The following is a 13,593-nucleotide window of genomic DNA, read 5'->3' on the forward strand; positions in this document are numbered from 1 at the left end:
GTTGAAGCTAGAGGTAGTGCAATGATTTGTAATGATCACGCAGTGAGGGGCGGAGGGAGTTTTGGCTAGATAATCTTCTCTGGAGCCAAGGATACTCAGCAGAGAGGCAGAGAAACACACAGAGGAGGCAGCGCAGAGACCAGAGAGGGTGACATAGAGCCGGGAAGGGCTCACGTAGGCCCCACGTAGAGAAGCGCAGAGCCTTCATGCCGAAGTCCGAATTTGCTGAGGAGGCTGTCGTTTCTGAGTCGGGAGGGTTGGAATCAACTCCTGAGAGAAAATTGATTCCCAGCAAAGGTGACACAGTCCCTTAGATGCTGACGGAGGCGCAGCACAAAAGTAGCGGGAACTCGTTGGTTCAACTATCGGATTAGTCGGGACTTGTAGTGCAGGGTGAGGTAATCTCACTAAGCTCTTCCGCCAAGTGATATTCTCTGTAACTGGATTGTCGGGAAGGCATCCAGAAGTTGTATTCAGAAATACTTCAGCTTAATAATAAAAACCCTCAAATCTGTTGCACCGGTTTTCCCTTATTGGGTTTTCCCGGGGACGTTTGTCCAAAAACAACTGTCATTTGTGTTTATCTTTCTCTATTATTCAGTGTCTTGTTTCGACATATTAATTAAATGGTGTAGGTTGTAGTGTATGTATTTCGATGTTTGCCGTAGGAAACTACAAATAACTTGTTCATGTAAATCTAACAAGTAGAAGAAATATCATCAGTACTGCAGTAGGAATTCTCAGGATTAAGGAATTTTCACAAGGGCTAGTCTTACCAACTCAGACCCTTGAGGTGTAGACCCCCCAGCTACTAACTCATCCCGGATCTCCTGAAGCTTTGTGAGGAACGGATCTATATGCTCCCTTTTCTGCATATGTGCAAATCTCAAATTCTGCTCTAAGTACATCTTCTGCTGCTCGAAATATCCTTGATACAACATTGCCAAGGCATCCCACATCTCCTTAGCAATCCCTCTGCTAGCGACGTGACAAACCACGTGATCCTTTACTCCATCAAGGATCATCCTCTTGGCCTTCGCCATTTTTGGTCAGTACTTCTTTAGCGGATCTAGATCTACAGGCACAGCCACCACGCTCTCGACATAGGTCTTGAGAGAATTCTCATCTAGAAGGAATGACATCCTTACCTTCCAGATGACATAGTTGGATGCCCCATCCAACCTCTCCTAATCTCTCAGCCTACTGGTTTCCATCTCTACCACGAAAATGTCGAACTGCTCCTGTATGCTTCTTACTGCTACTGCTCAGCCAATAATAAAATGGACTTCTTGGCGGAAAGTCTACTAAGGAAAAATTCCCTCACTTTGCTCCTCCTCTCTCTTCTGACGTCTTTCAACCCAGCAATCTGCATGCCAAAAAATTGCATCCCACCATCTCTTCCTCACGCTGAGGCTTAGCACTGCTCCCTCTGCCATGGCAAGATTTCGATCTGGAAGCCCTTCCTCTCTATCAACTCACTCAGAGAGAGACTTTCCTTGAAATTCATCCCTCCTGGCCTCGACTGCACAAATCCTCTAGAAATTCGAACTATTGCCTCCTGCAGCTATTTCGATCTCCTTTTTTTCTCAGCGTTGGGTTCTCTAGCATTGTTCTTCTTTCTTCACCTGTGCTACTTTGATACCATGTGAAAATTCCTAAAACCAAAAATCCTACTGCATCAACTGATGATATTTCTCCTACTTATTAGATGTACATGAACAAGTTATTTGCAGTTTGCTACAGCAAAAACATTGAAATACATACACTGCAGCCTACACCATTTAAAATAATATGCCGAAACAAAAAACTGAACAATAGAGAAAGATACAACACAAATGACAGTTATTTTTGGACAAACGTCCCCATAAAAACCCAATGCGGGAAAACCGGTGTAGCAGATCTGAGGGTTTTTATTATTAAGCAAAAGTTATTTTTTAATACAATCTCTAGATGCCTTGCTGGCAATCCAGTAAGACTATCACTTGCCAGAAGAAATTGGTGAGATTACCTCACTCTACACTACTAGTCCCGACAGATCCGACAACTAAACCAATGAGTCCCCAACTGCTTTTGTGTTGCCCTTGCATGGGCCTGCGTCATCCTCTAAGGCACTACGCCACCTCTGTTGGGATGATTTTCTCTCTGGCGCTGATTCCAGCCTTCCTGGCTCAAAATATCCAGCTCTCCAACTAATTCAGACTTCTGCGTGGAAGGCTTCTGGGCTGCTCTGCGTGGGCCTGGTGAGCCTTTCCTGGCTCTGCGTCACCCTCTCTGGACTCTGCACTACCTCCTCTTTGTGTCTCTCTGCATCTCTGTTGAGTATTCTTGGCTCCAGAGAAATCCTCTAGCCAAAACTCTCTCTACCCCTCTCTGTGTGATCACTACAAATCACTGCGTTACTCTCTGGCTCAACAATTTGATCTGACTAATCAACTCCCCGTGTATTTTCCAAATGACCCTCAAGCCTCCTTAAATAATCTTCTCGTTGACATTCAACGACCCAGATTAGAAGTTAATCAATCGCTAAGATCATTTTTGCTTGATCCTCATCTTCTTCTAGAAGTTACACCCATAGTTGGATTAATACCAATTAATTATTTTAATTTCCTAAGTTTAGACTTAGGGACCCATTAAAAATAATTAATTATTTTAACAAAACTGTCTCTAGGTGGAATTTCCCAAAATGCTTTATGGGTTCTTTGGAATACATGTGCCCAAGCCTCCCTGCAAAATTTGAGACTTAGAGCACATTCGATGCTACCAGAAATCAACATAGAGGCGACAGTCAAATCATCTTGATAGATCTCCATGATCTTTCCAACGAGGTCTCTAAAAGAAAAATCCATGGCCCTTTGGAAGGTAGATCCAACATTGAGGAGACCAAACGACATCCGAAGATACATGTATGTTCCCCATGGTGCGGTGAAGGTAGTTTTCAGGTGATCTTCTTTTACAATGACTTGGTTATATCCCAAAAAACCATCGACGAATGACATCATTTTGGATCCCGTTTTCCTTTGCAGGAGATTCACCATATTGAGAATGGGGTAATTTTCCTTTAGACACACACGATTGAGATCCCTAAAGTCAATACACATCCTAACGTTTCCAATCTTTTTGTGGGTGATCATTAGATTAGAGATCTAAGATGAATGTCGTATAGGGGCAATTATTCCTGCATCGACCATTCTTTGAAGCTTTTCCTTGACCAAAGGTGCAAGTTTGGGGTTTATTCTTCTTAGTTTTTGCTTAACAAGCTTCATACCCTCCTTGAAAGGAATGGTATGTTGGATGACCTCAGGGCTATAGGCTTTCAAATCATCATAGGACCAAGCAAACACATCCTTGAATTCCCTTAATAATTTCTCGAGCTCACTCCTTTCTTCTTTGGATAAGTTTTTCCCGATTTTGATCATTTGAGGAGAGGTTTCGAATCCAAGGTTGAGGTCTAACGTGTCAGGTGATTCTTGGTCATCATTTTTAGTGATAGTAACGTCATTCCTATCAAAGTGTTGTTCGTTTACCAAATCTTTACTTTTCCTATCGGGATCTTCATGGTCTTGAAGGAAATTGACTATGTCTTGATCATCTTCAAAAACAGGCCAATGTTCCTCATAGTCAGGGACAGAGGGTCAATGGATTGTGTCAACTATACACTTCCCTCTCTTGGCGATATCACTGTGAATGATTGAGGATGTGGATGCAGTTATGGCTAAGGCATTGGCCATGTCATTGATACATCGATCAAGGGCCATGAAGTATATCTCTTTAAAGCCTTTGATCAATCTAATGATTCTTTCCATATAAGGTTTCAACTTTTCATCCTTTGTCTCAAAATCCCCCCTTACTTGTGAGACAATAAGGTCAGAGTCTCCAATTATGATTAATTGTTGAATCTTCCTTGATCGGGCCGCCTCAAGTCCTAATAGGAGGGCCTCATACTCAGCGATGTTATTGGTGCAAGTGAATTGGAGTCTCAAAGAAAATAACAAGTACTCCTCAGAAGGGGATATGATGAAAATGCCAGCCCCCGATCCAATTCTAGAGTGTGCTCCATCAAACTATATTGCCCAAAGCCCGGGGAGAGGGGAGGTCTTGATATGTTCATTTTTTAAATCCTCCATTCCCGAAGTTTATTATTCTCTTCTTCTAAGTCATTATCAGATTCTTGAGAGGTAGAAATCATTGGGGCAGAGAATTCTTGTCTAGGGATGGATACATAGGAGTTTTCTTTCCAAGGGAGGTATATAGTGGAACTATCCTCACTGATGGACAAGTTAAGATATTCAATGAGTTGTTTTGATAGAATCATGCCCCATGTTAGATTTGTTTCGACAATGACAATGTTTATAGAGAATTCTTTCTCGGGATATGTATGGAAAAAGGTCCTTCTTCCTTCTACCAACCCACATACTTTAAATTCTTCATAGTTTAGAATCATCTTGCCCAGGCACTTCCTCGATAAGGTGATCACAAGCTTTTTCATAATACTCAAGGGCATGATATGGATAGGGCTCCGGAGTTTAGGATGCAATTTCTCAAAGTGTGCTTGTTTATCCCTAGAGTTACATAGAAAGGGTCAGTCATGCTTAGGATCAACCTTAGCGGAATTGTTGTAGTGGGATCAGTGTAACAAACTAAATTTATATAAAAAATAAAAACAAATAATGTAAAAGAAAACAAATAATATTAATGATTAATTAGTTAGCAATTAATGAAAAGGTATGTCCCTAAGGACATTACCGTTAGTGAAAGGGTACTTACCTGGTTATATATACAGGACCCTCGTTTTCATTTGTAATCATCCTACATCAATTCTTTAATACAATATAAATTTTACAATTACTATCCTACGATGGATGTCTTTGTCTACGAAGTATTTTAATATTTTCTCTGCGTATACGACTTTTGGTTGTTCCATTGGTATCAGAGCCACGTCTGATCCGACCATTGGTCGTCAACCTTGCGCCATCCTTGTTGTCGTAAAACTAAAAGCTTTTCGCTATAAAAGTTTTTGGAGTTTCTTCGTTCGTTGATTTCGTCAAAGGCCCTTGGCCATCTTACAAAAAAAGGAAGAAAGAGAAGATATATTTTAAAAAATTAAAAATTAAAAGAAAGCAGAAATCAAAAATTGAAAAAAAGGGAATAATATATAAATAAATATAAAAAAACAAAAAAATCGAACCAATAGATTGCCAAAATGTGTTACATTACATTTTCTCAAAACTCGAGGGATTTACGTCATAATCTTCTGTCAGTGTCAACACTGGCAGGAACATCGTATTACCCTTATTTTGAGAGGATTAGTTGTCGTCGCACTGTCTGATTCATGCGAGCAACGAAAAACAAGACGCAGATGGGCTTCTGCCATTAACCTTCCACGTCCACATTCCTCTGACTCGGCTGCAGTCACCTTGTCTACAAGACTGTCTTTCCCCGCTACATCTTGCGTTATTTGTCTGTTTTGCACCACTTCTATATTTAAACGTTGTCCACTGTCCCGGCTCGTTGTGTTGTCTGCGTAACAAATTCTTCGATCCCCCACCACACAGCTGCATAACTTGTAAGCATTGTCTGCATATGTCACAGGTCCATGGTCATATCGTTTGGTCAAGGATCATGGCCCAGGGTCAAAAAGAAAAAAACATGCGTGCAGTTTCGATTTTGATCGTGGGTTTATAATTGACTTGGTTCATAACAATAGTTTATATAATTTATATAGTTATTATTAGAATATAATTTAATTAATTAAATTATTTATTTATTATTTTAAAAAAAGTGTGAAGTCTGACAAGGAATATTAAAGAGCAATTATATTATAAAATAAAAGTGTGAAGTCTGACAAGGAAGATTAAAGAGCAATTATATTTAAAAAAAAGGGGTTGTCTTTAAAAACCCTAAGCTCATATAAAAAATAAATAAAATGGGCAGTGGAAGATTTTTAGAAACTTCACGTAATTATGCTTCAGTGCTATTTAGAATTATAGGGTTTATTGCGGGAAAATATGTCACTATTGCTATCTCCCCTGTTGAAGATAAAAATTATATAACACATAAAATCGCAAACCAGTTAGGGATTCCAGAGTCAAATATAATCGAAAAATTAGACTGTTTTGGCAACAAAAAATATGACATAACCAATTTACAGTTAAAAATTGAGGATTATACATTTATATCGCAATTCTCAGTTCAAACCCTATGGAGTGATCAAGGTGACATTATTTTAGGTGCACCCTAGATGGAAACCCTAGGTTCCTTCATCCTGAATACGAAAAAGAAGTTTTTGACATTTTCTTACAAAAAGAAAAAAATAACACTACAAGATGTTACCGTGCAGCCAAATTTAGTAACACTAGAAGACATCCAAGATATTTCAAAAGTAATATTTCAAGAAGATAAAAAAGTATTACAAAATATGCAAAATGAAATTGACAAAATCACTGCTGATAGAAATGAAGAAGTCTTGCGACTTAAGAATCATAGCGAAAAATTACTAACCCAAATTAAAAAGCTTAAGAATGACAAGAAGTCATTAAAAGACAAGTTAGAGCAACTTACTCAAGAAGTATCAAAGTCTCCAGACGTAACAGTCCAGGTTGAAGATAAGGGAACTAATACTGATCCAATCAATATCACAACTCAAGACGAGAAGCTTGAAGGCCAAAATAAAGTTGACTTAGAGAATGAGGAATGCTTATGTCTCAAAAATCATAACCAAAATCTGCTCAAACAGATTAAAAAACTTAAGGACGATAAGAAATCATTGATGAATAGGTTCGAAAAAATTGTCACAAAAGAAGCATCAAAATCACTAGATGTAGTAATCCAAGTTGGGGAAGAAGAAACAAACATCGACCCCACTAATCTCACAGTTCAGGAAAATCCCAATCCTACTGAAGTAAAGACGTACTCAGAGGTTGTCGTTCAAATGACAGACACCCCAAATGAGGGTTCAGTGGTCAAGTCAACAACAACAATGCCTAAGGAAAATAAGGAAACTACCATAAAAACATTTAAGTTCAAACAAGAAAAAATCCTTATCTACATCCGAATCACAAGAGTAGACACCTTAATCAATCTACAAGTCTATATCACACAGAACATAAACAACAAACTTATGTTCTGAAGAATATTGAAGTGAGCTCAATCCCTTCATATGATAACTATTCACCACACACCTCCAAGGATAAGAAGATTCCCCAAAAGATTAATTTAGGATGGTCCGATCCATTTTCATACGACAATTCTCTCTATCGCTCAGAACATCATATCGTCTTGTATCAACAAAGATGAAAGCTCAGAAACAAGAAGATATTCTAAACGACAGAAGAGATCCGATCCTTCATCAGTAAGCTTTGAGGACAGATCTTTTTGAAGGGGAAGGCAATGTAACAAACTAAATTTATATAAAAAATAAACACAAATAATGTAAAAGACAACAAATAAGATTAATGATTAATTAGTTAACAATTAATGAAAAGGTATGTCCCTAAGGACATAACCATTAGTGAAAGGGTACTTACCTGGTTATATATATAAGACCTTCATTTTCATTTGTAATCATCCTACATCATTTTTTTAATACAATATACATTTTACAATTACTATCCTAATAGCAACAAATGATGTTCTTAACCCATACAAGGAGGGGGAAAGGATCAAAGAAAAAAATTTCACTTAAAGGTGTCAAATTGATCCTATGAGGTACTAGCCTTGGGAACACAAGGGCAAAGTTTGATCTTAGATCTAGGGCTTGGGTTATCTGACAACTCTACCATCGAAATTTCTTGAAAATGTTGATTTGGGGTAGCATCGTATGTTCTCTAGCCATGAAAAAATGGTGGAGAGGCTAAAGCACATGAGATCTCCAAAACCCAAAAATGGTTTGGGGAAATTCCACCCATTTAGAGAGATATTAAAATAATTAATATTTTTAATGGAGTTCCTAACTCTAAACTTAGGAAAATTAAAATATTAATGGGTATTAATATAAAACCGGGTGAGAATGTTCTAAAAGACATGGAACAAGCCAAATCTAATCTTAGCCTTTGATTAGAGATTTAATCTCAGCCATTGAAGACTCAACAGGAAAAATATAGGAGAAGGCTTGAGGGTCAACTGGAGATACACCAAGATTGATCAGTCAGTTCAATTTTCTGGAGCGGGCCTTGCTAAGAAAATTTGATCAAGTGATCTGAGTTGCAGCGAGGCACAGTGAGTGCATAGCAGAGAGGAAGAGATAGTACCAGAGGGCCAGCGCAGTGATTGAGGAGGCTACGCAGAGCTAGCAGGAGCCACGCAGAGGGGCAAAGAGACTACGCAGAGGCTAGAAGGGCCTGTGTGGGTGACGCAAAAGGCTAGGGCATTGATGCAGAGCAACAGAGCGTTGACACAGGGGGTTCCAGAGCTACACAGAAGGCCAGTGGGGCTGATGCAGAGCCTCAGATAAGCGTTGTAAAGATTTTCGTGGAGCAGACTTGCTGAATATCTACTTCCGAAGAGAGGTATTACTGCCAGATAGAAATCTCTGTTGGGTGACCCAATTTGGCACCCTAGTTGTACTCAAGAAAGCTGCTTAATAATAAAACCCTCAAAACTACTACGTCGGTTTTCCCAAGTTGGTTTTTTCTGAGGACGATTGTCCAAAAATAACGGTGTCCTTTGTGTGTTTGTCTGTTATTTCAATTGATGATCTGTAGATGAGTTGAGACTGCATTTATGTTTATTTTCAGTATTTATATGGTTAAATAACTTGTTAAGAAATAAACAAGTAGGTGAAATAAACCAGATAATGCAGGAAGAATTTCTGATGTGTTAGACTTAGAAATTTCAACAGAAAATTTGAGGAGGCCATGAGGACACACCAGCACAGGAGAGGCTAGGAGATCAAACTTTTTCATGGGCTATTTTGTCAGGAAAATGATGCCTTAGGTGACCCAACCTGGCTAGACCTAAAAGAGAGAGGGAAAGGTGAAGAAAAGTATTCACTAAGTGGTCACCTATTGGAGGATCAGTGCCTTAATCCTTGGGGAGAATGGAGTCTAAGATAATGATGAGAAAGGATGTTGTATTTCGGTTAAGGAGACCTTGAGGATTTCTTCACTCAACCTTTAGGGCAAGAGGAAGAGACCTCAAAACTTTTATACTTCGCTTGGCAAAGGAGATGGCTTATCAAGATCAATTCCCCGATGGAACTATCCCTAGGACATTTCATTAGTGTTCCACGGAGACGCGTCCCCCTTGCACCCCACGCACCCGAGATGGGGGGACGTCTGGGTAAACGTTTCCCCACATCCCCCTTTTGGGGAGACATAGGGAGACACAGGGGGGGGTGTTTCCGCAGTGTGGGGAACGCGACTCCCCAAAAGGGGGACGCCTGGGCATCCCCCCTCAATATGGGCTATGCGTCCCCCATTAAATTTGCTTGTAAACAATGATTTATGACAGGGAAAACCTAGTATTTGACCATATTTCCCTACTAATGCTATGCAATTCATGGTAATGTTAAATTCTTAAAGTAAAAGGATGAAAATGAAAGATAAAGGAGAATGTCACTTAAAGGATGAAAATGAAAGATAAAGGAGAATGTCACTTTTACTTAAATTTTTAACATTACGATGAAATGACTTAGGATGTTTGAGAGTGGTTCCGACCTCATTGGATTTCATATGGAGAAAGTAGAATTTTAGATCTCACTCAAAATCTAGTAGACTTAACAGTTTTTCAGGAATTCAGGATTCGATGGATTGCAATGTTTCCATTGCATTTTGTCATGTACAAGGGTATGGAATTTGTATTTAATGAAGAGCACCAAGCCCTCTTTGTACTTTAGAGTGACTTTTAGACCCATCACTCCACTGTTTTTGAGTTTTAGTTATATCAATTTACTATTCCAGTATTCAGATTTCAGTGTCTATTATAGTCTATTTTGCTTAGTACTAATAAGATTCTAGAATGATGAATGATGAATTATAATTTTAAATCAATTTAGAATCTAGAATTATGAATGATGAATTTAATTTTTTATAGATTCTAGAATGGTGAATAATGAATAATGAATATGGATTGGAGTATTTCATTATTGAATCTCGTGGTCTATGGATGAATCATGTATGTATTAGTAAGGATGATGAGTATGGATCAATGTATTTCATTATTTAATTCAATTATGTATGTATCATTGTATTTATGCTTTCATTATTGAATATGAATTTGAAATATATATATATATATATATATATATATATATATATATATTAAAAAGGAAAAAATATATATACCCGACGTCCCCCCGTCCCCCCTAAATTTCCCTAAAATTTGAGGGTACTCCCACACATCCCCCCTGTGCATCTCCCCACACCCGCATCTCCCCATCCCGGAGTCTTGGTGGAACATTGCATTTCATTCACATACATGGCCCAAACATTGAGAGATGTTATCCCCCTAAGATCCATCCAAAACTCCCTGATCCTATATGGGACAACAAACCAAGGACTAGCCCAAAAGGACAGGCCATGGCTGACCATCAAAAGGCTTCGGACACATAAATACAAACACTCACATGATCTTTACAAGGCTTTTGACTTGTGACCTTGAACTTACGATGATGTTAATGCGAGTAAAAAAAATATGTGTACCCTTGCTGACATGATGGTAACAGTCTTTGTGCTCAAATTCTCTGGGGAACTTGGAAACAGGTTGCAGGATGGCTGTCATGGGATATTCCTAGGAGTAAGCAGGGTTGGGACCTTGCCTTCCAACCTATATGGACTCAGAAAGTACACGGATGATGCATTGTTGACATCCCACAGTTCTAGGCTTGAAGACGAAGCAAGAAGGGGATTTTTTTCCTACTTGGATCTTTCGGACTTGGAGAGAGATGATGGAAAGATCTGAGAGATCCTGCCTGTTCCAGAGGTTTGTTGGCTTCCAACAAAATCATTATTACAGAATTGCACTCTTTTATTGCAATGGAGGATCTACCCAACGTGAATGGAGTTCTTCATAGCCTCATCTGGAGGGACTAGGAATGGCAACATGGTAAAGTCATTTTTTAATACAACTCCGAGAAGTTACACTCGTTTATCCAGAGGAGGATTCAGATGTCCCCCATGTTGAACAAAAGATGAGGCTGCTCTCAAATGAATTCCACCAGGTCACTAGACTCCATAATATATTGTTGTATTAAATATCCTACAAACTCAGGGTATTCTTACGGTTGGCTGCTTATCAAGGGCTGCCCTCCAATTTAGGTTAGTCAATAAATACCAGATTAACAGATTAGAAATGCCTCCATTGCGGGAAAAACACAGGGACAGTTAAACACATCTTTTGAGAACGTGCATGTTTGCAAAGCAGTGTTGGGAAGCAATCTACATCAGATTTGCTTCAGTCATACAGGAAACCATCCATAGGTGTGCAACACTCGTCAAAGATTGCAAATCACTTGTTCTTGATCATTCCATGGCTTCTAGAAGTGTCTATGCTCTTTGGTATTGTGTGCAATTTGGAAGATTCTTTGCAAGAATGATTCCGATGGGCTGATAGGTACTGTCAAGTATTTTCAGAAGTTGGCTTTTGATGAGTTATCTGACCAGACTAGATCTAAAGGGTTCTTTATTAAACATGCAAAAAATATTTAAGCCTCTTCTTATTCTGACCTGATTTCAGTCGTATCTGCAATAAGGTAACTTTGTACCCTCTGATTTTTGAGTACATGTTTTTTCTACAACATAAAGTATTATCTCATTTAAACAATTGCTTCAATAAGATAATCTATAAGTCGTGACAAATAAAATTATAAATTAGAAGCTCTCAAGACATAACTAAAATGCAAGTAATAAACATAACATTCAACTTTAGGAAAAGTGAACTCACAGTCCAATAACATGATTAAGAAAGCAACTGACACCTTGCCAAGCTTGGCAGGGATCATTTCCTGTCCAGTTTACTTCTGCATGGAGCGCCTCTTTGATAATATGAAGTGCATCCCCTGGCAGCAAAAGAATATTTTACCATTGCAATCTCACAGAAAGGAAGAAAATGTCGTATCATTAGATTATGAAAATGTTAGATAATTTTGTACACAAGCTTCAAATATTTTCAAGAATATGACATGTGACTTCCTATTCCTGAAATCTGAATGTCATATATTTGCATCGATGAAATCCTTTGATCTCCACCAGAAAATTTCGATATGAAGTCAATTATTAAAGAAGACAACGATGCTTGAATATACTCTACATAAAGTAGATATTTTTGAGAAGCCAATACACAATTTTGCTGAAGCATGACAAATCTTTAATCAAAACAGCTAAATTAAGTACAGTAGCTTAGCTGTAAAAATTGTTTAATCTAGAATACCTAAACAACACATCAGTAATTTTTCATAATATAGAAAATCTGAATTTTAGAATGACGATTTTCACAGTTAGAAATATGATGTTGATAGCTTCTTCTGAAGCACTGTGTGCTTTTGTTGAGGTGTCCGACTTTTCAGTCAACGCTTCACCCATATTCAGGAACAAAAAGCTAAGAATGAATATGGGTGAAGTGTTAGCTAGAAAGGTCACTTCAACCAAAGCACACAGAGTACTCCAGAAGAAGTTATCAACATCACCGAAAATCTGATCAAAAGATATTATATCCATTGCTTCTAATTCCTCACAACATCAGCACGGTGATGCTTAATTCTTCCCTTGCTATTTAACAATAGCAATGCATTAGACTAAAATGATGGATCTATGGGATAGTTGAACAATAACTTAAAAGGACAATTAATGCTCTAACAGATGTTTCATAAACATTTTAAAGATTAAAAACATGGATTGACACTTAAAAGTAATAAAAAGTAAGAAAATCATTCATGCCAGACCTTCATAAGTAGCTTGGATAAGATTAGAACCAACAATAATCGATACTAATGTTGACGATATAATGAAGCCCCACGCTCTGTCAACCTGTTATATATTCAACAAGCAATTAGAATAGGAGTCGGATGAGCACTTAAGGAAACCAAAAGAATGCTAATTTTACATTCAGGAATGTGAAAGGACAAGAAAGCTTAGCTGTATTCAAATGTTTCAAAACATGTAAGTAATTTCCCAGGTCACATGCAGTCTCAACAGAGTCGAGAAATAAGTGATGCTGGTAATAATTATACAGCAGATAAATACATGCAACCTAAAGAATAAATACAAGTTTTGCAGATAAATGATACTTGCAAAGCTATTCACATTTTCTATATTATCCATGCCAGGACATGTGCGGCATTTTAGAGAAAGTTAAATAATTGTATCTAATACTATATTAGAGAAAGTTAAATAATTGTACCTGAAAATGGAAATATCATTCAATACACATGCCTAGAGTACCCTTTACATATTTGAATGTGATTCAAATAATGAAACCAAGTTCCATGATAAATATTTAGTTTGAGAGAAAACACCTCTTCTATTACATTGACAACCAATAGCTTTACATCAGATGTCACATCCAAGGTCTAAGGCCTGGCCATAGTGTCTTCCTCACCTTACATAAACAAGAAAAGACAACATGTAATCCTCAGCTCCAATATTCAAACAATCATCTTTG

At 38.1% G+C, this 13,593-nt stretch overlaps 1 protein-coding gene across 5 annotated transcripts in view; it reads right to left on the minus strand.

Annotated features, from left to right (window-relative positions):
- LOC149212441 (putative receptor-like protein kinase At2g21480) overlaps nucleotides 1–13,593 on the minus strand; it is a 448,846-nt gene that overhangs the window by 355,522 nt on the left and 79,731 nt on the right. For all 5 annotated transcript variants that reach the window (XM_089391848.1, XM_089391847.1, XM_089391849.1 and 2 more), the window contains exons 2-3: nucleotides 12,875–12,959; nucleotides 11,878–11,992 (exon numbers count right to left, since the gene is read on the minus strand). In XM_089391848.1, the coding sequence (XP_089247974.1) occupies nucleotides 11,878–11,992; nucleotides 12,875–12,959 (200 nt within the window). The remainder of the gene's footprint in view (nucleotides 1–11,877; nucleotides 11,993–12,874; nucleotides 12,960–13,593) is intronic.

Source organism: Pinus tabuliformis, chromosome 1_1 (genome assembly GCF_031772625.1).
Source record: "Pinus tabuliformis cultivar Carrire ecotype Pingquan chromosome 1_1, CPIR1, whole genome shotgun sequence".
Lineage (NCBI taxonomy): Eukaryota > Viridiplantae > Streptophyta > Pinopsida > Pinales > Pinaceae > Pinus > Pinus tabuliformis.